We start from the raw sequence: 20720 nt of genomic DNA on the forward strand, positions 1-20720 counted from the left end.
TTCATGGGAATTTAATGCCCGGTTCTGTCACTCTATACGACTGTCCCGTGGACGAAGACAGCTGTACGTTGATTCCTAACTATCAGTCATTCCAGACCTTGGTAGGTGCGACTGCACTTCCTAACTGCGCGGAAACAATTTCAATTTCTTCCACGAAACTGCGCAGCTCAACTTTCACGCTTCGCTCAGGAAAATGTATTTCTTGTGAACATAATTCGATGATCCGTGGAGGCAGTTTTTAGACTGTAAAAAAAAATAAAAATCACGACGCGATCCATAAGACCTCGAAGTCCAATTTATCGATAAGACCCACCTGTCGGACTTTAATCGGTTCGATTTGGTGAACGAATTTTTGGATGAAACGATGAACATCAACAACCCACCCCAGAGAATGAATCCGGATTATTTATTTCTCCTAATCAAAGTCAATTGTTCGATCGATCATCCTGGATCATCGTTTCCTCGAGGAGTACGTGCCTCCGTAAGGAACGGCGGTGCCGCGTCGCAGTCGGAAACCTTCGAAAACCGCGCGGAGCTGCCGCGCGGCACCGTTCCGGTTTCCGCGAAGTGCGCGTCAAACAGGTTGCCTGTTTAGCGCGATGACGCGCAGATAGCTGGCGCGGCACGTTACCTAAAATTTCGGCACGTGCTCGCGAAAAGTCCCTCCACGTGACAAGTAGGTGGTCTCTGGTGTCGAAAGCGGACCGTTGCGACTCGGAAACCCGGCGATGCATCCTCGTCGAGTAGGAGGCGTCGCCGTTGCGGAACGAGGCGCGATTACTCGTTATCAACTCGGCAGCGCTGGTGGGATCGTGGAGAGAAAGAACGGGACGGGGGGTTAGGTATCGGAGACGATAGTATGGCTATATATAAGGCTGCCGGCTGGTCGTTGATATTAGTTCGACGTTCGTTACGGTGTTTGCGCCGGCAGCCGTTCTGTGTCCGTCTGCGTTGTCTCCGATCGCCCCTGGCTTGTCCTTAGCCGCCTCTTCGGCCAGCAGCATCCCGCAGCGACCGCAAATAAACGTTCGAGCGGTAGTTGGCCACCGAGATACGCCATTGACCGACGTCCCCGGGGGTGATTCCAATCATCGACGCGTCATAGCCGAGCCTTAGGAGATCCCCGTTGGCAGATAAGCTCGCCCGCGATCCTTCCGACGAGATAACCCAGACGAGCGGAACGATGGACGCGGCGGCGACTATCTAGCGACGGCTGCGACCTTTGCCGGATCTGCGGCCTGATCCCGCGAGAACTCTCGTGCCCGGACCCATTCGGCTTTTCCGACGGAGAACGGACTGGAACGGAGAACGGTGACGGTGGTTACGAGGAAAGCGTGGTCTCGTTTGATGAACTTGCCGCCGCAGGCTTGCAGCCTAGTTATGTTCTCGATCGAGTACAGCAAGCAATTCCTGAGCTACCGTATACTCAAGTCGAACCGGTTCAAATACATCTGACGATACGGACTCGGACTTGGAGTGATAAAAGGTGCGCGCGCGGAAGAGCGAGTGTGTATATGTGAGCGTGAACGACTTGCAGGTATACGGTGTTGTATGCTCAGGATCGGCGGAGGCTTGCGCAGGTTTTCGCAAGACCTGGAACGTCTTGCTTGCGGCCGTCACCGATACTGGGAAAGGCTACCTTCCACAGCTGATCGCAGCCGGAAACGCCTAGCGTATCGTACCATCCGACTTCGAATGATAGAGACCGCGGAAAACCACTGTTAATCAAGGCTGCGTTGAAAGCGAGACGATTCTTTTGAAAGAAAACGGGGAGAGGAAAGAGGGAGACCCCGCTCGTAAACAGCCGCGTGGCCAAGGAGAACACGGCCACCGGGTTTCCACGATTCCTATAACCGGGTTATTAAACGCGCTAATTAAGGAGCAGGCTCCAATTAAGTCGAGAGCGAGAGTGAGAGAGCGAGAGAGAGAGAGGGGGGGAGAGAGAAAGAGAGAGAGAGAGAGAGCGAGAGAGGGTATCGAGGGGGAAAAATTTGCAGGCGTTTGGTCGACGCAGAGATTTGGTCGGAACGAAGGAGCACAAGAACAAGGGAATAAAGATGATCGTTTACGTTCCCGGTAGAATGCCAAGCCACGTTGGTCCGTACGGCGCCGCTCGTTACCCGGGCACCCTGCTAGGAGCAGTGCCGGGTTTTTACAGTCCGATTTCCGGTTATTCGACCAGCCCGAACTCCAGCTACTACGGGAGCCTCAGCTTGCATCAGCAACCATCGCTGGACCTTCCGGTTTGGCCGCGAAGGATGCCGGTCGAGGAGGAACTGGGTACGTCGCCGACGGCCACCTTGCCAGGACTCGGAGTCTCGCCGGGTGGCCTGGCGAACACAGGACCCCCGAGTCCTGCGCACTCCGACTCCGATGCCTCCAGCTCCAGCCTAGAGCTCGGCTCCATTCGGCGAGGAGAGAACGCCCAGCTAAAGTGCAGGTATGCCTCGATTCATGTACCTTCGATTTCGCTACCCGTCGAACCGCGAACCAACCTCGGAAAGGTTCGGCGCTTGCAAGAGGTACTGGGTGGTAAGGCCACGTTTCTCGTTTTCACACTTGAAAAACTAAGCGACACGTGGTCTTTACATCGGCGCTAATCCGATTTCAAAGATTAAAACCCATCCCCAAAAGTCACATACTAAAATCTAAGAGAAATACAAACTATAACTTTTGAGGGTGGGTTTCACCCCTTCTGACTGAACCATCGGCGATGGAAAAGAAAATACGTGCGCTTAGTCTTTTGGGTACTACGATATAAGTAAAATCGAAAAGACACTTTCCCAGTGCTTCTTGTTAGCAGCCCTTTAACGCTGCAATTAAACGTAATTCCATCCAACGAGCCGGGTCCGGTAAGTACGAACAATCGTGCACGCTCAAGATTTCCAACCCCAAGAGGCAGAACTTTGACCTCCAATCAATCGAATATCCCGCAATCGTCCCGTTCGGCAAGCTACAAGTGTTTAGAGCCAGCCTATTTTATTGCTGGATCGGGAGACTGCTTCTCAACATTCCCTGGCGCGCTTTTCTCGTCGCTCCGCAGAACTCTAATCCGATAATCCTCTGTTATGAAACTCGTGTATCGAAGGGGAAACGTAATCTCTTGTTCGTGCGCTGTTTACAACCGAAAATATTCACTCGCCGCCTCGCGTTTATCGGGATTTCCTCGTTGCTAGACTGCGCAGCGTTCCGCGAGATCGAAGCCTTCATCGATTACGACAAACCGGAATTGACTTGCAAAATTACGGAGTCGTAACCGTTCGAACACTGACACAGAGTTTCTTCAATTTCAATATTTATCGTTGAACACATTCTCCTCTAGAGTTTGCGCGAGCCGCGAAAAATCTTCTTTCTCGTTTTGCTTCGAATCGTAGCATCGTCTTCGTGCGAAACAGTTTCACCAAAGCCGAAAGACTTGTGAAAATCGCCATTGTTTAGAAATGCTGCTCTAAATTTCGTTACTGCTTTGCATTTCGTTTTCCCATTCTCGTTAGAAATGTCTGTTTATCGTGCACGAATAAAGTAGTTGTCTAATATATTACGATGACGAGCGATCCGTGGGATGTCGATGCGGATCGAGCCTATCGTATCGTCTCTTGTTTACTCGCGGCACGGATCATAGTCTGGCAGATACCGGCGCCACTAAAATCGCGCCGTCGAAACGTTATCTAAATTGAGCCGTGGATTTTTGTTGAGGCGACGTTCGCAGTCTCGGAATAGCCGGGAAAGCGTGTATCGTTCCCTTATCTCTGTCGACACGCTGCGACGCGCCACCCGCCTCCGATCCGGCTTTCCAGGTCCACGCTGTGGAACGTCTCCGCGGACGATTTCGCGAATGGACCAGACAATCGTGTTCGCGACGATTTGTTGGCGAGGTCGTGAACGGGAAATCGCGCGTATCTGCTATCCGGCCGTCAATTTATCTGCGTCGGGGCGCGTCCGTTTCTGGTTGCAACCGGTTTCCGCGCGTTGGTATCGGTCGCGGACATTTCCGCGAGGATTCGAGAGAGAGAGAGAGAGATCCCGCGACTGCGACGCAACCGTTAACGTCTGTTGACGCTTTCCTTCGACGCCGTTTGCATGGGACAGACAGGAACGATTCGCCGTTGATTGGTCGCGACGGAGATGCCACGTTCTATTTCGCTCGATCGAAGATTTTGGAGGGATGGAGTGGCGCGGTCGCTACTGTTTATCGCGGATGCTCGGGGACGCGCGCGTGTTTGCACGCGCCAGCCTCGTGGTCTAACGAAACGGCGGCCGTTATCGGTGACCGAGCCGGAATCAACATGCCGGGGCGATTAGATCGCTGCCTTTTTCCTTCGAGCCCGCCCGCCCGCCCGGCCGGCCGGCCGATAGATCTCAGAGAATTACCGTCCCCGTGCCGCGACGAGCCTGTTTGAGCTAGTGATTAGACTAGTTACGAGTGCCGCGCGATATCTCGGGAACGCGATTCGCGGACGTCACGCGTCTCCTCGTCGGAGCGACTTCCGCGAATCCCGGAGGACGGTCGCTTCGAAAGTGCGCAGAAACCGACGATGATTCGGCAGGGGGTCTCCTCCGCGGGTGCGAGGATCGATGGATCCGCCAATCGAGTCGTCGCGACGTTACCTTGATCCGCGACCTTTCGATTCGCGATTCGCGGAACAACCGACGCCGTTCACTGGAATAGCTGCGTGCTCGGTGTGTCTAGATAAACTAGTGTCAACCGACGGCAATTGCACAATGAATGGAATTGGTATCAATTAGTCCGACGCTCTTGACGCAAATCGCTCGCCGATATTTGAACCCGACTTCTCTCCTTCTCCTTCGCGGTCCTCTCCCCGGGTGAGAGAGCGGTCGCCGAGGAGACCGCGGAGAATGTTTGCTCGCCCGGAACTCACGAGGATACGACGATCGATCAAAATGCAAAGATCGTGCCGGCGCGCGTGTCGGTTATATTTAGCGTTTCTCGGTAAATGAGCGACAGGGAAAACAAACGGTATAAATAGTTCGATCGACCACGAGGCGGACCCGGGGCGGGCTTCGATTGGCTTTAAACGATCGCAATCGCGCCCCACGACCCGGCCGGATCGAGCCGTGATCGGTCCGAGATCGGCCTGTCGCCGATGAGCAAAGATCAATACCCTTAAACGGCTAGCGCGACGCTGCGCTGTTATCTGAGCGACCATTGAAACCGCATTCCCGGCGATTAGGAGCGATCGTTGATATTCACCGACCTGTTGCAGATGGCAGAACTGCGGCCGATGGTTCACGTCCTTGGAACAACTCGCAGGACACGTCGCCCGTTTGCATGCCGCTCCAGGACTCCGAGGACTCTTCTACTGCGGATGGGAGGGCTGTGCGAGAGGTGAACGTGGATTTAATGCGAGGTGAGCGCCCCATTTCCGTCAAATTAAATGTAGCATTTAATTTCTTAACGACCAGATCTGCGAATAAGAGAAAGTTGTACATGAACTATGCTTTAAGTCTGCTTTAGCTTATCTCAAAGACTAGACATATTTCCAGTGGCTTTACCTGTCAAGTAGAATCTAGGTCTGATTTAGCCACTTATCTCGAATAAGGCAAATATTTGCGGCGCTATTAGTAGCTCGCGGATGCACATGTGTCTGATAGAAGTTTTTCTCTATTTACGATAACAGAACACAGAGACACTCACACCGATCGTTTTCCACAGATACAAGATGTTGGTCCACGTCCGCACGCACACGAACGAGAAGCCCCACCACTGTTTCCAGTGCGACAAGAGCTTCAGCAGGGCGGAGAACCTAAAGATCCACGCGCGGTCTCACACAGGCGAGCGTCCGTACGTCTGTCCGGTGGAGGGCTGCAACAAGGCATACTCAAACTCCTCGGACAGGTTCAAGCACACCAGGACCCACGCGGTGGACAAGCCGTACTGCTGCAAGGTGCCCGGTTGCCCGAAACGGTACACCGACCCGTCGTCCCTACGGAAACACGTGAAGACGTACAGACACTACGTGAACAACAACGACAAGGTGCAGGAGAAAAGCTTCGACGAGAACAACTCGCAGGAGAAGACGAGGTTTGACAATACCTCGCCGGAGAAGCAGAGCAGCACGACTAGCTCGGAGTCAGACAAGAAGGATAGCAGCATCGAGAGCAGCGCGTCGGGGTCGAGCCCGAAGGCATCGAACAGCTTTGAGGAGCAGAGGAACTTCGTGGAGTGGAACAACATGTACAATCTGCAAGAACAACAGCGTAAAGAGCAGGTCGATCAGATCACGCCGAGGAAGGCATACGAGCAGGACGTGAAGATCTACCCGAGGATCTACGACGATAGCTACATTATACCTGACAGGATCCAAGTGAACCCAATGTACGTAACCGGCAACCAGATAATGAAGGAGAGTCCGCCGGTGTCCTCGCCGCAGACCAGTCCGCACCGAGGCATTCCCGACCCTATGCCTCGCATCGGGATGCAGTCGACACCCATCAAGACCGAGGAGCCCATCGAGTACCCGAGCAAGGTCAGCACGGTCGATTACAGGAACATCGAGTCGATTGTGAACAGCGCACCCTGCAGAAAGGAGAACAAGGTCAATTGCGACCCGATCAGGCATTCTGTGATAAAGCGAGCCGAGGACCTGAAGATGGAGATCGAGCAAACGCCCATCCAGGAGGAGCTCTGTCAGGACACCAACGACTGTTGCTGCCGTCACAAGTGCTGCGCCCACACCAACGATAACATCCTCGAGAAGACCAAGATCCTCTCCGATCTGATTCTCAAGGCGCAGAATCCACTGTTCAGGCACTTGCTCGGGTCGGTCGACCTCCAATACGGGCTGCAGAACATGTGGGGCAACATCGTTGACACAAACAACACCTGTGGACAGGATCTACGGGTTAAGATCGAGAACGCCGTGGAGATGGATCAAGATTTACCATTGGATCTGACGATCGACAAGTAGCTACACGCTGCTAGGGCCACGGTCGCGCCGCAAGGCTTCGGGTCGTGGTGGATCCACGTCCCGCTCAGGGTATGAGGGTCTATTTGTCTTGGGATTTGTTCGTTCGGCTCAAACTACCGGCGATGGTCCGCGTTCAGCGTTCTCGAGGTCGTCCTCGGGCAAATCGTCTTGATAGTGTTGATTGCTTTGGGTATCAACAGTAGTCCGTCGCGATAGAGAGTTATCGGTTATCGTTATCAGCTGGGGACGACCTGGAGCCAACGCAAACAGCGCAAAACGGAACCTCGGTCCACCGTCGGTTTCGCGGGAAACGTTTGGCCGTTCATTGAACACGAAATTTCTTGGGGGAACTTAATCGGGAGCAACGGACCGGTGAGAGATGGGTCGACCTCAGAGAGAAAACTGTTTTGATCAGACTGCGAAACCAAATATATCGTAATACGTTTAATTCTTTCGTCGTAGGGCAGCGATAGTGGGCGGAGAAACAGCTCGGAAGAGAATTGCTCAATCTTAACTCGTTAATGCCTCTCTTAGAAGGGAACCAAGTGAACACGTACTCACCGATGTGGCGCTCTAAAACGTCGCAATAGAATCATTCTAAATAGTACCGTTAAAATAGGAAAGGCGACCAAGACGCTGGCAAAATGCAGCCTTTTTATTTAATTGTCACAAGAAAAATGAGGGGAAGTAAAATTGTTTGAGGTCGCGTCGGTAAGTACGGGTTCGCAGTGTCTAGTGAGTAACAAAGTCTCGGTGATCTAGATTTACGGGTAAACTCGACGAATCGATTGGTAAAAACGCAAAATAAGAATCGTACCAAAACGTGGAAAATAGGTAAGGGAAAACGTATGGTTGTACATGTGGCACCAAAATCCTACGTAACGCAAGCAGACTTCTGTGGAATGGCGCGTCGAAGCAGTCCCGGTATCTTAATACTGAACACCAACCAATGTATGATATGTATATAAAGATATATTATGTGTAAGCAGTTGTCAGAGAAGATAAGGACGCGCACGGCCGAGAGTATGTGCATTTCTCTGTGACGGAAAAAGGAGCGTGTTTGAAACGACATGAAAAATTATCCAATAAAAGCACATTATTTATGTAAAAATGGTTTTTATTCTGTTTTTCTATGTATACCGAACGCCCCCCTCCCCTTCATCCTCTCCCACGGTATCTGAAATATATTTATATGTAAAGCTCCTCCTCAGCTGCCCGCTGTGCAAAGCTCCATCGGTAACAATTTCATAACACATGATGAGCCACAATATAATTACAATTGACAACATTGTTTCCTACGATCGGCAAACTGTTCACAATCGTGAAAAAACATACGCATCTTATGCGAGATGGGAACAAAATAAATTATGGCACCGCAACCTCGGGGGTGCAACAGGGTCTTCGAGTCTTGTCCGTGTTTCTTGCGCATTTATCGCCGACGATAACCATAATCGTATATCGGCGTAAACATTTTCATGGAAAGAAAAAGAAATGTTCGGGTGTAATTTACGATACTAAATATAACCCTCACGATATACTGTGACTCATTAAAAGCTCGGACATGCTGTCTTTGATAATCTTCAAGCTTTCTAAGTCGGCCTGTATCGTCGCTATCATCTGAGCCATACCCTGTTGTTCCATGCTGAGATACTAAAACAGAAAGTATTTAATTATAGCAGCTTCTCGTTAATGGTTTCCGTTTAAAGAAATGTTCAAAATTATACGTACCGCTTTTATATCGTCTTGCGCTATGGGGTCCATCGCGTATCTCTCCTGATTTTGCGTGTCTATGTAACTCCTCATTCGTAATTGAGACAGTATTTCACTAATTCGGCCCTTGAATTGGGTCGGTGCACTGATCTGCGAGTGCATGGCTTCGAACCTGTGCGTTAGGACCTCCTCTTCCGGTTGCAAGGAGAGCCCGACCTTGCGAGTAATCTCCTGGCGTACCAATACCTAAAAAAAAAATGACACGTTACGATACGATTTAAGTTACGATACTGCGGTATTAAAGGAAAAAAAGCTGTTTACATACTTGCAGAACTCTATGCTGAAGTTCCAACAGGGTCCTCCTATGCTCCTTTAGCCTAGCTTGTATTGCCGTGTGTTGCCTCTGCAATTTCTGAATTTCTTCCGCTGCCATGTCCAAGAAATTCCTATGTCTAGCAGTTTCCTCCTCTTGACATTTAAGTCTGTGCTTCACTTGTTGGAATCCAATCATCGGCACCGGTATGTATAGTTCTGGATTGGGATTGTCCAACTGAGCCTGTTTCCACAATCTCGGATCGATTGAACAAGGCGGATTATCTAAATACTCTTTTAATTGGGCTGGATCTAGTTTCACTAAAGGTAACATATCCTCCACGCCATTCTGTACCAACTGCTGTTTTTGCATTGGCTGGGACAAATAAGTCACCAGCTCGCTGGCAGGGATTTTTCTAGGAGCCCCAGTAATGCCTTTCTCCGTGACGAAGATAGTCACCTGAGTTTTCTCTTCTCCGGTCGCCTTGATATTATCTATAGTTAGTGATAAGTTTGGCTTGTTACCCAGAACATTGTTCATGAAGGCTATCAACTGAGTCTCGCCCTCTTTGATATCATTCTTCTTCTTATTAAAGCAGAAGACAACCAATCCGTCGTTGTTATCTGCTTCGGGCATGCGACTGTATCCGATTGCCTTGAATCTACACAGAGGATTCTCTTGATTAAGGTCTATAGGCGGCACGTTCATGGAATAATAAGCTTTCCCAGTGCCCCATAGAGCTTGTATGAGATTCCATCTGGCGATGACGTTATCCCGTTCGTCATTGTACAACTGGCAATTAAAGACAGCATTATACAAAGCTTCGGATATAGTGTTGACGGTTTGCTGTTGTAGCTGTTGCTGTTGTTGAAATGGTTGCTGTTGCTGAGGCTGTGTTAATCCTGTGCCGAAGCCAGCAAATCCTGCACCTGTGCCGAACCCACCAAAACCTGTGGTGGTGGTTGTGGTTGTTGGCTTAGATCCAAATGCACCAAAGCTGCTGCCTGTACCAAAGCCAGACTGGGCTGTGCTTGTAGTTCCAAATCCGCCGAAGAATAAGGGTGCAGTGGTGGTTGTTGCTGTTCCAAATCCACTAAATCCCCCAAAACCCAAGGAAGGAGTTGTTGTGGCACCTCCAAACCCTCCAAAAGCTGTGGTAGATGCTGGAGTAGTACCAAAAGTAGACGTTGTCCCGAATCCAGTACTTGTTGAAGCTGGTGTGGTACCAAATGCTGGAGTGGACCCGAATCCGCTGGTGGGAGTGGTTCCAAATGCTGGTGTAGTACCAAATCCAGTTGTGGATGTGTTGCCAAAGCCAGTAGCTGCTGGTGTACCGAATCCAGTGGTTGTACCAAATCCACCAGTTGCTGGAGTGGAAGCAGTGCTAAACAAACTTGGTGCTGACGTGGCTGGTGTACTGAATCCAAAGGAAGGTGTGCCGAATCCTGCTGAAGGATCAATTTTCAAATTTTTCAAATATGTTTTATATACTAAGGACGATTTGACAAGGTACAGAATATCTTGTACAGGATGAACATGGCCACGATTTTTACAGATGGATTTTGTTTTTTTCACTTGAAGCTGCTTCAAATGGAATAACCAGGGAATGACAGAATTATTTTAAATAAAATCGCGGTAGTAGTTCTTATTTATATTTTACGTGATACATTGAGTATAAAAAGGATATTGCCTTACACATTTGTTAGGATAAATTGTCTTAGGTTTGGATATAAAATCATGTCACATGTGAGTCACGTAAGTATCTTTCTATGACTTATAAGAGTAGAAGAATTTAATACATATGAAATCACAGGATCAGAGATATGAACAAATAGTTCACAAGCTGTTAAAAATACCCATAATGCCTAGTAATAAGTTAATACATCGTCAAGTTGATCGCACTCACAATGCTGTTACAGAAATTTTAGGAGAAATTGGTACCACAGACAGGGCCATTGGAGTATGTTTTAAAGAATTGTGTTATGCACATGCAGTGTATTACAAAACATTTATTATAATGTATTAATCTTCTGCAGGATGTTACAGCTGAAATTATGATAACAACATTAGGGAAAATACCAAATGAAATGTATTACATAGAAGACACAAATCCTCCAAAATTGGCAGCACTTGAGAACATTCAAGAGGATAGTCCTTACCCATCCAATGGCATTGTATCATCTACAGAAATGTACAAAGGAGGCACAGAACCTGGTTATTCACCAGTTTTAGTGGCACTACTGTGTACACTCGTGGTTATACTATTCATGTGTTGTATTACAGCATGCTTAGTAGCTAGGTCGAAGAGAAGAACCAGTTTCTTTAGCAAAGGATGCGACCCAGGGTGCACCGGTATGAGCCAACCGCTATTGGACAAGATATCAGAGTGCTCTAACAAGACAAGCAGCGGTACTCAGAGAAATTAAGCAATATTGGCGTAGACTTTGCGAATTGATCTATAGAATAGGGCAAAGCAGATGCCAAAGAAGAGGCAACGCAAATGGCTTATGTAAATTGCACATAAATATATTACACATGCACTGACATGCAACAACCTTCAAAATCCGAGCGATTTGCGTATTTGGGTTCTAATCACATCTGGAACGGAATCTTTCGCGGGACTGCAAACAGTTTCCAAATAAGGTAAACAGTGCGAACAAAATGAGTCGCAGAATAGGCTCCAAATGGTCACATGTAACAACGAAATTCGAAATGCGACATAACCTTAAAAGATGAGAACTTACCCGGTTTCACCGGAGTCGCCGTCGTAGAGGCCGTGGCACCAAAACTGAACGCTGGAGCCGGCGTCGAGGTAGTCACTCCGAATCCCGTACCGAATGACATTTCTTGGTCCAGATGATAATCAACGCACGAGGAAAACACGCTTTACCCGCGCGCGCGCCTTACAATTTCGTATAAACGACAGTGTAACGAATATGGCGGGCTGACATGCGCCACGAACGCAATCTCCCGCTTGTGCGCAGAACGCGCATTGCGCGCATCACGTGGCCGCCGCGTGATTCAAATTCGAATTCAAACGACCATCGAAACACCTGTTAAGATGTACAATCGTGAAAGTCGAAAAAAAGTTCGCGAACCAAGCCGGTTTACCGGAGAAATGAGATTGGGCATGCAGACCAATGTTTTGATAGTATTTTAGCATGTTTTACAAAATGACGGAGTTAGAGGAACCTTGTCAGCTTGTACCCGGTCAAAGGTGACTGGATTATAAAATGACGAAGTATTAAGGGATGTGTACAGAGACAGATGTAATGGGCGGTTTTATAATAATTTTGAAGAACGTGGAAAAAATGTGAAGAATAACACTAGACATCGTCGAAGCCAACAAGGTTGCACAACTCCTTAAATTGCAAACAAGTTTATTCGAATCTTTTTATATTCTTTCGATACAATCGTATTCCATTTTGTACTACATATTTTCATAATCGCCGTACGCGTCTATCACGTATTAAATATATGTGGTGTTTCTTCGGTTTAGTGAAGTGTGTCACATTGATATACCTCGAACGGAAACGGAAGTCCGCCAGCTTTTTGCTCGATTCAAATTAAACCGCTCGATCATTTGTCGGTCGGTTCCCCGTATCATGAATTTAGGAAAACGAGATGATAGCTTCGATAGTATCGATAAACGTAGGGTGTTTTAATAACAGATACAGCGGGTGAATTTGTAACGAATTTTATCATTTGAAAAACTTAAAAATAAATATATCTCCATAATCTAACATACATATATATGATACTTTCTTCAACAGTTCGATAAGACTATATATATATGTATACCGTATATGTATATAATCACCGTAATAATCATAATAATAATCGTTCATTTTTAGTCAAGCGCTGCCCGCGCGACAGTCGATCGAAGAGGTACAGTAAAAAATACCGTGGATCGATTAGAAACAGGTTCAACAGAAACATCCGTTAGAGTCTCTCTAAACACGAATCGTATGTACGTAGAATGGCGGAATTGAAGCCGCACCGTTATCCAAAAATCCATGGTGCGCCTGTGGCTTAACCAATCTACGCAATACACGCACGCGAATCGTCTTTTGTATACGGATAAAATTTTAATTGCAGTCAAATCACATTGTCGCCCTCCTCTCTCGACAACGAAAGCTCGCGAGGATCAAAAACGAAGTCTCCTTTTCACGGCTGAAAACTTCTGGCCTTCGCATCGAGCTCGCTGGCTCGAAATCATTCTCTTTCTTTCGTAGAGGAAAAGCAAGTTTTCATGTGGCAACCATCTCGTCCAGTGGCTCAAGCTTTTCCTCGGGGAAATCGGATTTCCCGGTTCACGGCCCCCGGGCTCTGCCCTCGGTTTTGACAACAGAACGGTCCAAATTTCCATCGGGGCTCGCGCATCCGTGTACACTAGCTTTAGAAGAGAGACGAGAAAGACACCCAGAGAGAAATGGAACGGGGGAGCTTTCAGCTCGTTCGCACGTGTGTATCGCTTTCGTCGTCCTGATCGACGGGGACTCTTCGATTTTCAGCCGACCTGGTCCGTTTCTACAAAAGAAGAATTGACAATCGATAACCTTCCGGATGACAGGCTGAACGTTCTAGATAGCCTGCGAAGTTGTTCGAACGGTCGCTGATCAAACCACGACCAAAGATTCCCGAAGAGCTAGATCGATTTTTAATGCAACGAGCCTACTGATCAGCGAAGGCGATCGTTGTTAACGAAATAAGCTGTTGTAATAGAAAACTTCTTAAAGACTTCGAGCTGTCAACAGCGAGCGTTCGGTTACTTTCGCGATCCACTGTACGTCCATTCATAAATAATTGTCTGGCCGGTCTCCTCGTGAATCGGTTCGCGTCTGATCGAAGATCGAACGGTATCCTTCTGGTTCTAATTGCGCAACGATCTACCTCATCAAGACTCCCAAATTATTTATGAATGGCGCAACGTCGCAAGCGTTTAAATCTCGTTAGCACACCGAGCGGTCCGCGTTCATGTATATTCGCGGAGATCCGTGCACAATTTGGGAGCAGACTTCATGAGGTTCACATCGGTTCGCGGGTTTCGGAAACGACCAGGTGGTAAATCGTCTAACGAGATTTAACTGCAATTGCTGGAAATCATGCGTGGGAACAGTTGCCAGAGATTCAAGTGGGACAAAACGAACGTCCGAGGTGTAGTGTTTCTATGTATATACGTTTCATTGGATTCAAGCGGATTGCGGAATGGCGAACGTGTGTGCGGCGATCGCAGACGAAATCATGATCCGTATGCGAAAATACTCGTCGAACCAGAGTGCCCGATAACATGTTAATTATTAATTTGCTTAAAGACGATTTCACCGAGATAATTCCCAGGGATATGTGCGAGCTCCGTTTAGTATGTGAAACGTATTTTTGCATACGGTGTTCGATTTTAGCCGTGACTCACTGCGTTAGTAATTATTAAACTGATGCAACGTCTCCCACGCACACGTGGGCCGTGTTCATTGTACCTCGTGCGGATCGTATCAAATGCTTTTCCTCAGTTCCTCACATTTTTTGGACCCATGTGACCGCGTGCGCTACCACGATCGCGGTTTTCAAAGTACTCCCGCGGTAAAACATTCGGAAACCCAATAAACGGTAAACGGTCTCGGAACGAATACATCCATGATTGGTCCGACGTTGCGCCAGATCCCGATAAAATTTCCTTGTACAAAGTGTATCGAACAATAAAATATCTCGATGTGTCTGCGCGGTATAAACTCTCTCCGGAGGTAACAAAAAGCGTCGTTGTAAACGAGACCCGCGTGCGTCGACGATTCGACACGTAGGCCAAAATCTGTTTGTCTGATCCTGATCGCTATTTTCGCGGCTGGTTCTCCTCTCGCATCCGACCTGGCTACTCACATTTAGTGTTACGATCACCTATACGTGGACGCACACGTATTTACTCGATAGTAGACACATACATTCAACATTTATAGAATACGTTTAGACACCGAGTAAATTGAACGAGCAGAGGATAACGATCGCGAACATGATTCGACAAGATTCTCGTTCCACGCTCTCGTTTCACGATACCCGCTGCTCGAGTTTGATTTGTAAAAGTTTCGGTACGAGACTGCCGCTCGGTGTGATTGTCCGGCTATTCATGGTACCCGGTATATACTTTGTGCTTGTAAAAGCAAACCGAACTACATTAAGTTTGGTAGCTTCGCAGGTCGCTTCTGCACACCTTTGTTTAGCATTCCGGAAAATTTCGTTGAGTTGCAACAATGCTAACCAGCTCCATTTATAAATATATATATATATATAACATTGTCAAATCGCAGAACCATACCGCCGCCATATTTTTACTAAATCGTTCACAGCTACTCTTTGGCTACTCGCAGCTGGATGATAGACAATGATATACAGTGGCGACCTGCTGAATCACTGAACTTCATCTGACGCTGTTTACAGAGAAATCAATGGAGCTCGTGTTCCCTCTGACGGCGTCGAAGGAGAGGTGCTTTACGAGAGTGAGGTGTACACGTCGCGTGACTCGATAGGCTCTAAATGTCTCGAAATCAAAAAACGGACGTAGGAAAGTAAAGAAGCGACATGTATAGCTTTGCTCTGTTTAGGTCCCAGGTTTCTTAGATTCTTAACGATAGCCGCCTAGGCGGTTGGTTCGCGATGGTGTTGGTCCTACGAATACGACTCAGAGAACTCGAAGTCGGAGACGGAAGCTCGTGAGGAGCGTGTGTAAACGGAAATGCCCCCACCGATCGCGCTGTCCGAGGTCCCTTCGCCGGTTACGAAGTCGGCGACGATCAGCGAGTCCTTCGGAACGTTTCCGGTGCCGCCTTTCAGCGCGTCCCTCTCCGCCAGCATCTGCTTCAGGACTTTAATCTTTTCTTCTTTCTGCGAAGAACAGCGTTCGTAGTAGTACATAATTCAAAATTATACGAACTCATTTTAGAAAGTAAAAGACGAGAAATTTCGTATACTAAAAAGGAGATAACTTTGAAGAAACTCTATCTTTTATCGGACCGGCGTAGACGCAAACGCAAAGACAAAGGCAACCCTGATCTGAAATGTTGGCTCACCGCTGCTATAAGCTTCTGAAGTTCATCGTTCTCCTTGAGCAGCTTCTGGTACTTCTCCTCATCCTCCTTGGACGTGCCGACGTTCTCGTTGTACTTAGACTCGACCTTGTCCTTCGGGTGACTGATCACCTCGATCATCTTCGGCACGAAGATCAACGCCATACTGAGGACGCAGCAGAAGACTATGGCGAGCGCGACGAAGGCGAAGCTGGCGTCCTGCTGGCTGGCAATAACCATGGTAACCGGTACGGTGATCACACAGAGCACGACCACGTTATAGATCGACATGCCGACGTATCTGGAGTCGTTGATCTGCTTGACCTTGATGCTGCGCGTCTCGTAGGCCAGGAACAGTCCAAACACGAGAATGATGCCCTTGTAGCTGTAAACCAAACCTGGAAGAACCAAAGACGATTAAACATCGTTCGCCATCAGATCATTGCGTGGATGATCGACCTACCTAGCCAAACATTGTTGTGATCGCTCTCGCAATGCTCCAGCTCTGGCCTGATCCTAGCGTCGTCGTCCCCGAACGGCGACGACTCCAACGGGAATGTCTCCATCTTCCTCTGGAGGGGATCCAACACCTGCCAGGAGATCAGCAGCACAATGTCCATCGCGAGCAATCCACTTACCATCGTGTACAGCTTCCACGGTTGTATTTTCTTCTGTATGGACGAAACTTTTTGTTTAGCCATGAACAACTAAAAAGAACCGAGAGATTTACGTTTAAAGTCAGGGGCCGTACGAGCGGGAGCTGCGGGCCATGCAGGAGCGGTGCAGACTGCGTGAGAGACTAGAAATGTCAGCCGTATGGTTAATCGTCGAAAATCAAAGCTACTCGATCGATTCGATCAGGGGCCTTCGTCTCGGTCGACCTTACCTTCGCCTGGTCCGCTTTCGTTTTCGTCGTGAGCCTGTGCACCCGCCAAACTTTACTGAACATGGCGCCGAACGCGAGAGTGAACCCCGTGGACAGCATCCAGGCACGGGCTTGGCAAACGGCTGGATATTCCCATTCGGTGACGAATCGACCATCGATGCCTAACAGAAACACCGACACGAAACACGCGATCACTCCCACCAGCATGATCGTGTTGCACACGGGATGGGAAGACATGATAACGCTGAAAGAAGGAAAGGCGATCGTTACTACTCCGAGGGCATCGCGAGAAACGGTGTAGAACGATCGAACCCACCTTCTGTGCCTGTTCCAAATGTTAAATATGATCAGACCGATGGCTAGAATGATCCCTATCGAGGATATGATGCACATACATATGAACAACGGTAAGGACACCGTTCTGAGAACCGTCCTCACGATCGTCCTGTCTTGCGGTACCTTGCCGCCGATCCACCGTTCCATGTTTCTCCATGTTAGATTGTCGCTTTGCGTATCATAGTACCCTAACTTGACGTACTTCCCATCGATCACTTGCTCAATTTGGGTCAATGCGATTCTGTCGCCTTGAGAGCTAAACGCAACGTATCCCTATAGCACAGAAAATCGATTAAAGATCCGCCGCCTGTCGGAATCGGGCCAGCTTTCTTTCTACTTCCGACGCGCGGGTGCCACCTACAGATACGCCGAGGAACTGCGTCGAGTTGATGGCCGAGTAGATCTCGTCTGCGATCTCTCTGTCCGTGTAGACGAAGTTCTTGAGGCTCTTCCCCTGCTTGGCCAGCTTCTCCATCGATTTGTTGAATGCTATGGACCGGACAGACCGAATCGGGACACTTTCATCGAATTGCTTCGCATGAAATGTCGGATTTCGTATTTCTATCGCGGCACCTCGCGACATTTTATTTAGATAATCGTACAGACGATCGGATTGTGCTGGTAAAACGTTCTAACCTTCTAATTGTGCGCTTGCGTTGCTACTTTTAATTTGCCGAAGTTTTCCGATACTGTTCTAACTTTTTTTGTAGCGAACGCAAACTTGGCCATCAAGCGGAAACCACGAAGAGTGCAACAAAAATCGTCATTTTGAACGTGTATTCAGGACAAACGTGAACACGTGTCATTCGTATATCCGTGTTTTAATGCGTGCACTTTTCTGATCGCTTGCATCATCGAAAGATGAAAGAGTCTTTTGACGGTAAATGTAGGCACGTTAGTTTTCTATATATCAAAATAGAAGGTTAATTGTTTGAAGTATATTAACAGAAATTCTTGGCTTTTGTTACAGTGGCAACCTCTATCAACAGATATTTCGTAGACCAAAAATTACTTGCATCGTGAATAATTATACAAAGAAAACATAAGTATTTTTGATACGTTAACCATTTTATAGTATTTCAATTTACGACCCGTGTATCCGTGTATTGTCCAGGTATCTCGGTACACGTGTATGCGCGTACAAAGAAGTATACACGATTTATGACACGGACACATTAATTAGGCGTGAACTGGGTGTCTCTATGGTGCAGCAAGGGTTTGCAAATCCGACATTCCACATGCATCGACTTACTAGTTGGAGAAGCAAGGCGAAGGTTTTACCTAACGCGACCGACCAAACCGCGTCGTAGGCGAGCGGCGCTTCCTGGTAACCTTCGGGGTACCGGTTATTGTCGATGTCGTAGCCATCCTCCTTCAGCATCTTGTTGAGCCGCAGCCTGAAGTCCTCGGAAGTCATCCCGCTGATTGTCGTGTCGTTATTCTGATTCCACATAAGCGCCTCTGTCGTGAGGTGTCCCTCTGCCGCCAACCGCATCTGTTCCTTCGTGCAGGTGATCCCCTCCTTGTCCAGATTCACCTCGAACCAGTTGTCCTCGTACCATCCGATGAAGAACCACACGTAGCTCTTTCCGTACAGATTCTGATGGTAAAGCTCGCAGAGCACCCTTCTGGCAGCTACCACATAGAAGAGGCCTACGATGATCCTGGCGTCCTGACGTCGCAGATTCCGTACCGCGTCCGAAGGGTCGGACAAAAAGCTTTGGCGCGTAACTATTTCTATTCCCGCTTCCTTGCAGCGAGACTCTAGGTCTTCTACGGTCTACGGAACGGAACGGGAGGTGAACGAGTTTAATCGGTTGAAATCAAAGCAATCGTTGGGTAGAGAAACCGATCTTACGGATATGAACACTTCTTCGGCCTGCTGTAAGATCGCCACCCGAGACCAGCCAAACTTTTGCAAGAGTTTGATTCTTGTTGGATTGTGTACCGTGGCAGACGGGTGCGTCCTAAACAGCGTCGGGAACCTGTTCCGATCGGACAGCGCCGGAGACGAGGCACCGTAACAGAGCTGAAATCATCCGACAAGAGTGACTCCTCGGGATCTCGTGGTTGTCGCGAATCGTTCGAGGAGTTCCACTCACCACGACCAAGTTCCACATCTTTGCCGCTTCCGCAACGGTTGTGCAGACCGTGCTACATCCTGCCAGCAGCATCAGCTTTCGCGGGCTGTAGTACAACAAGTTGTACATCACCGAGGCGCCGAGTCCTGGCTCGCACTAAATCATAGAAGGACGTGTTAGATTAGCATTAGCTGCGATCTCGTTGATTAAAGACCCACTCGTCGGCGTACCTCGCTGTCGTTCGAGTGCAGCTTCAGCGTGAAACCCGGTAACAGGTTCTTCTCGCGGTTGACATCGTCCAAGGCCAGGTTCACCGCTGGCATGCATGCCTACGGAAAGAGGACAGTGTTGATTGTTTCTGGCAGGGTGAGGAGAAGTGGAAGAGAGACGTCGGCTGATCCCTCACCTGACCTCCCTGCCAGCCACCCTCCCCCGCTATCGGGAAAATGCCGCCGATGTGCAACACATTGTCCTCTTCCTCGGGTGGTAACGAACCCTCGACCACGCTCGTCGCCGCCAGAACTATCACGAGCAGCTCCAACATCGTACTGCTTGTATCCCCTGCCTGCCGACAGCCTCGAAATCACCGATCAATCCTCCGTTTATTCTGCCCTACGACACACCCCAGCGCAGCAACGCTGAGAATCGTACTTCCCTCAGACGGATCACAGCCATCGTCGTCGACCGCTGCTCGTTTTCATTCGAGTCGCCGCACTCTGGTTCCGCGATTTCACAGCACCGAGCAACGTTCCGCGAGCCGTCGAACCGACGGGGCTGTTTGCGGCCTCGACACTGGCTGCGTCATTTAAACAATTGATCCCCCGTTGGCCATCGCTCGTCGGACTTCTACTCTCCGTCCTGCTCGCGCGTGACTCCCCGCGAATTTTTCCTGCGAATAGATTCAACGAAGACAGAGCGCGATCGCGCAAGCTTTCTATTGATTTCATCCCGGCTACCAAGGATCGTAGTGGGGATGGGGTGGCACTGTCCCCTAGTTTTCTACTAAGAAATCAATATACAGGCTGCTTTAAAGCACGCTGCTCCTTCACAGATGTCCCTCCGACACTGTGGTCGGACGGATCTTCCTTTTAGGAACGCTTTCTTAAAGAAAGCCTTTGGAACAGCCTGTAGAAAGTTCACTCGACTCTAACGTATTACTCTGTTTGACTGAGTATCAACCTTAGCTTCGAATCTACCGTAAAGTGCGATTCTCTATCTTTTATTTAAGCTCGCGTACGTTCAGAAATTCTGGAGAAAGTGCGGACATGCTAGAAATGATTATTTTGATAGTATGAAGTTTATGAAATAGCGTATATTTATTACATATGAATAAAATGTTTCAAATAAGCCGCGCCTGGTTCGAGGATTCGTACAGCACCACCATATGATTTGGTGAAACACTGAAACTAT

The 20720-nt window shown here is 48.6% G+C and overlaps 4 protein-coding genes across 7 annotated transcripts; 2 read left to right on the forward strand and 2 right to left on the reverse strand.

The window, feature by feature from the left end:
* The first annotated feature begins 911 nt into the window (after window positions 1-911).
* Window positions 912-8034, forward strand: LOC144474054 (uncharacterized). Its single transcript, XM_078188522.1, has 3 exons — window positions 912-2440; window positions 5226-5369; window positions 5675-8034. Exons 1-3 carry the CDS (start codon window positions 2058-2060, stop codon window positions 6927-6929), a joined length of 1782 nt encoding a protein of 593 aa, XP_078044648.1. The 5' UTR covers window positions 912-2057; the 3' UTR covers window positions 6930-8034.
* A 5-nt stretch (window positions 8035-8039) lies between these two features.
* Window positions 8040-11889, reverse strand: Nup54 (nuclear pore complex protein Nup54). 2 transcript variants are annotated; one of them, XM_078188521.1, is made up of 4 exons: window positions 11697-11889; window positions 8965-10397; window positions 8658-8885; window positions 8040-8579 (listed from the first exon to the last, which is right to left on the reverse strand). In XM_078188521.1, exons 1-4 carry the CDS (start codon window positions 11794-11796, stop codon window positions 8457-8459), a joined length of 1884 nt encoding a protein of 627 aa, XP_078044647.1. In that variant the 5' UTR covers window positions 11797-11889; the 3' UTR covers window positions 8040-8456. The 2 variants fall into 2 exon arrangements, with proteins under 2 accessions (XP_078044647.1, XP_078044646.1); XM_078188520.1 differs by having other exon boundaries at window positions 8965-10400.
* LOC144474445 (uncharacterized) lies at window positions 10690-11498 on the forward strand. The gene is made up of 3 exons (XM_078189289.1): window positions 10690-10698; window positions 10742-10912; window positions 10989-11498. Exons 1-3 carry the CDS (start codon window positions 10690-10692, stop codon window positions 11376-11378), a joined length of 570 nt encoding a protein of 189 aa, XP_078045415.1. The 3' UTR covers window positions 11379-11498.
* A 228-nt stretch (window positions 11890-12117) lies between the features above and the next one.
* On the reverse strand, window positions 12118-20195 carry Gaba-b-r1 (gamma-aminobutyric acid type B receptor subunit 1). 3 transcript variants are annotated; one of them, XM_078188856.1, is made up of 12 exons: window positions 19717-20195; window positions 19541-19639; window positions 19332-19466; window positions 19088-19258; window positions 18511-19009; window positions 17591-17718; window positions 17210-17502; window positions 16894-17137; window positions 16471-16714; window positions 16011-16405; window positions 15687-15825; window positions 12123-13482 (listed from the first exon to the last, which is right to left on the reverse strand). In XM_078188856.1, exons 1-12 carry the CDS (start codon window positions 19852-19854, stop codon window positions 13463-13465), a joined length of 2505 nt encoding a protein of 834 aa, XP_078044982.1. In that variant the 5' UTR covers window positions 19855-20195; the 3' UTR covers window positions 12123-13462. The 3 variants fall into 3 exon arrangements, with proteins under 3 accessions (XP_078044981.1, XP_078044980.1, XP_078044982.1); XM_078188855.1 differs by having other exon boundaries at window positions 12118-15825; window positions 16471-16678; XM_078188854.1 differs by having other exon boundaries at window positions 12118-15825.
* Between the last annotated feature and the right edge of the window lie 525 nt (window positions 20196-20720).

The sequence above is a fragment of the Augochlora pura genome, chromosome 8, assembly GCF_028453695.1.
Source record: "Augochlora pura isolate Apur16 chromosome 8, APUR_v2.2.1, whole genome shotgun sequence".
In the NCBI taxonomy this organism is placed as follows: domain Eukaryota; kingdom Metazoa; phylum Arthropoda; class Insecta; order Hymenoptera; family Halictidae; genus Augochlora; species Augochlora pura.

What these genes read in the sequence shown, in the direction of transcription:
- LOC144474054 (XM_078188522.1), top strand. Translation starts at nt 2,058, where the DNA reads ATGATCGTTTACGTTCCCGGTAGAATGCCAAGCCACGTTGGTCCGTAC. An exon ending in AACGCCCAGCTAAAGTGCAG is followed by an intron (nt 2,441 to 5,225) that starts GTATGCCTCGAT and finishes GACCTGTTGCAG; the next exon opens with ATGGCAGAACTGCGGCCGAT. An exon ending in GAACGTGGATTTAATGCGAG is followed by an intron (nt 5,370 to 5,674) that starts GTGAGCGCCCCA and finishes CGTTTTCCACAG; the next exon opens with ATACAAGATGTTGGTCCACG.
- LOC144474445 (XM_078189289.1), top strand. An exon ending in CCACAGACAGGGCCATTGGA is followed by an intron (nt 10,913 to 10,988) that starts GTATGTTTTAAA and finishes AATCTTCTGCAG; the next exon opens with GATGTTACAGCTGAAATTAT.
- Nup54 (XM_078188520.1), bottom strand. Translation starts at nt 11,796, where the DNA reads ATGTCATTCGGTACGGGATTCGGAGTGACTACCTCGACGCCGGCTCCA. An exon ending in GGCGACTCCGGTGAAACCGG is followed by an intron (nt 10,401 to 11,696) that starts GTAAGTTCTCAT and finishes TTGATCCTTCAG; the next exon opens with CAGGATTCGGCACACCTTCC. An exon ending in TTCAGCATAGAGTTCTGCAA is followed by an intron (nt 8,886 to 8,964) that starts GTATGTAAACAG and finishes TTTTTTTTTTAG; the next exon opens with GTATTGGTACGCCAGGAGAT.
- Gaba-b-r1 (XM_078188854.1), bottom strand. Translation starts at nt 19,854, where the DNA reads ATGTTGGAGCTGCTCGTGATAGTTCTGGCGGCGACGAGCGTGGTCGAG. An exon ending in GGTTTGGTCGGTCGCGTTAG is followed by an intron (nt 17,719 to 18,510) that starts GTAAAACCTTCG and finishes TCCGGTCCATAG; the next exon opens with CATTCAACAAATCGATGGAG. An exon ending in CGAAAGCGGACCAGGCGAAG is followed by an intron (nt 16,715 to 16,893) that starts GTAAGGTCGACC and finishes GGTTCTTTTTAG; the next exon opens with TTGTTCATGGCTAAACAAAA.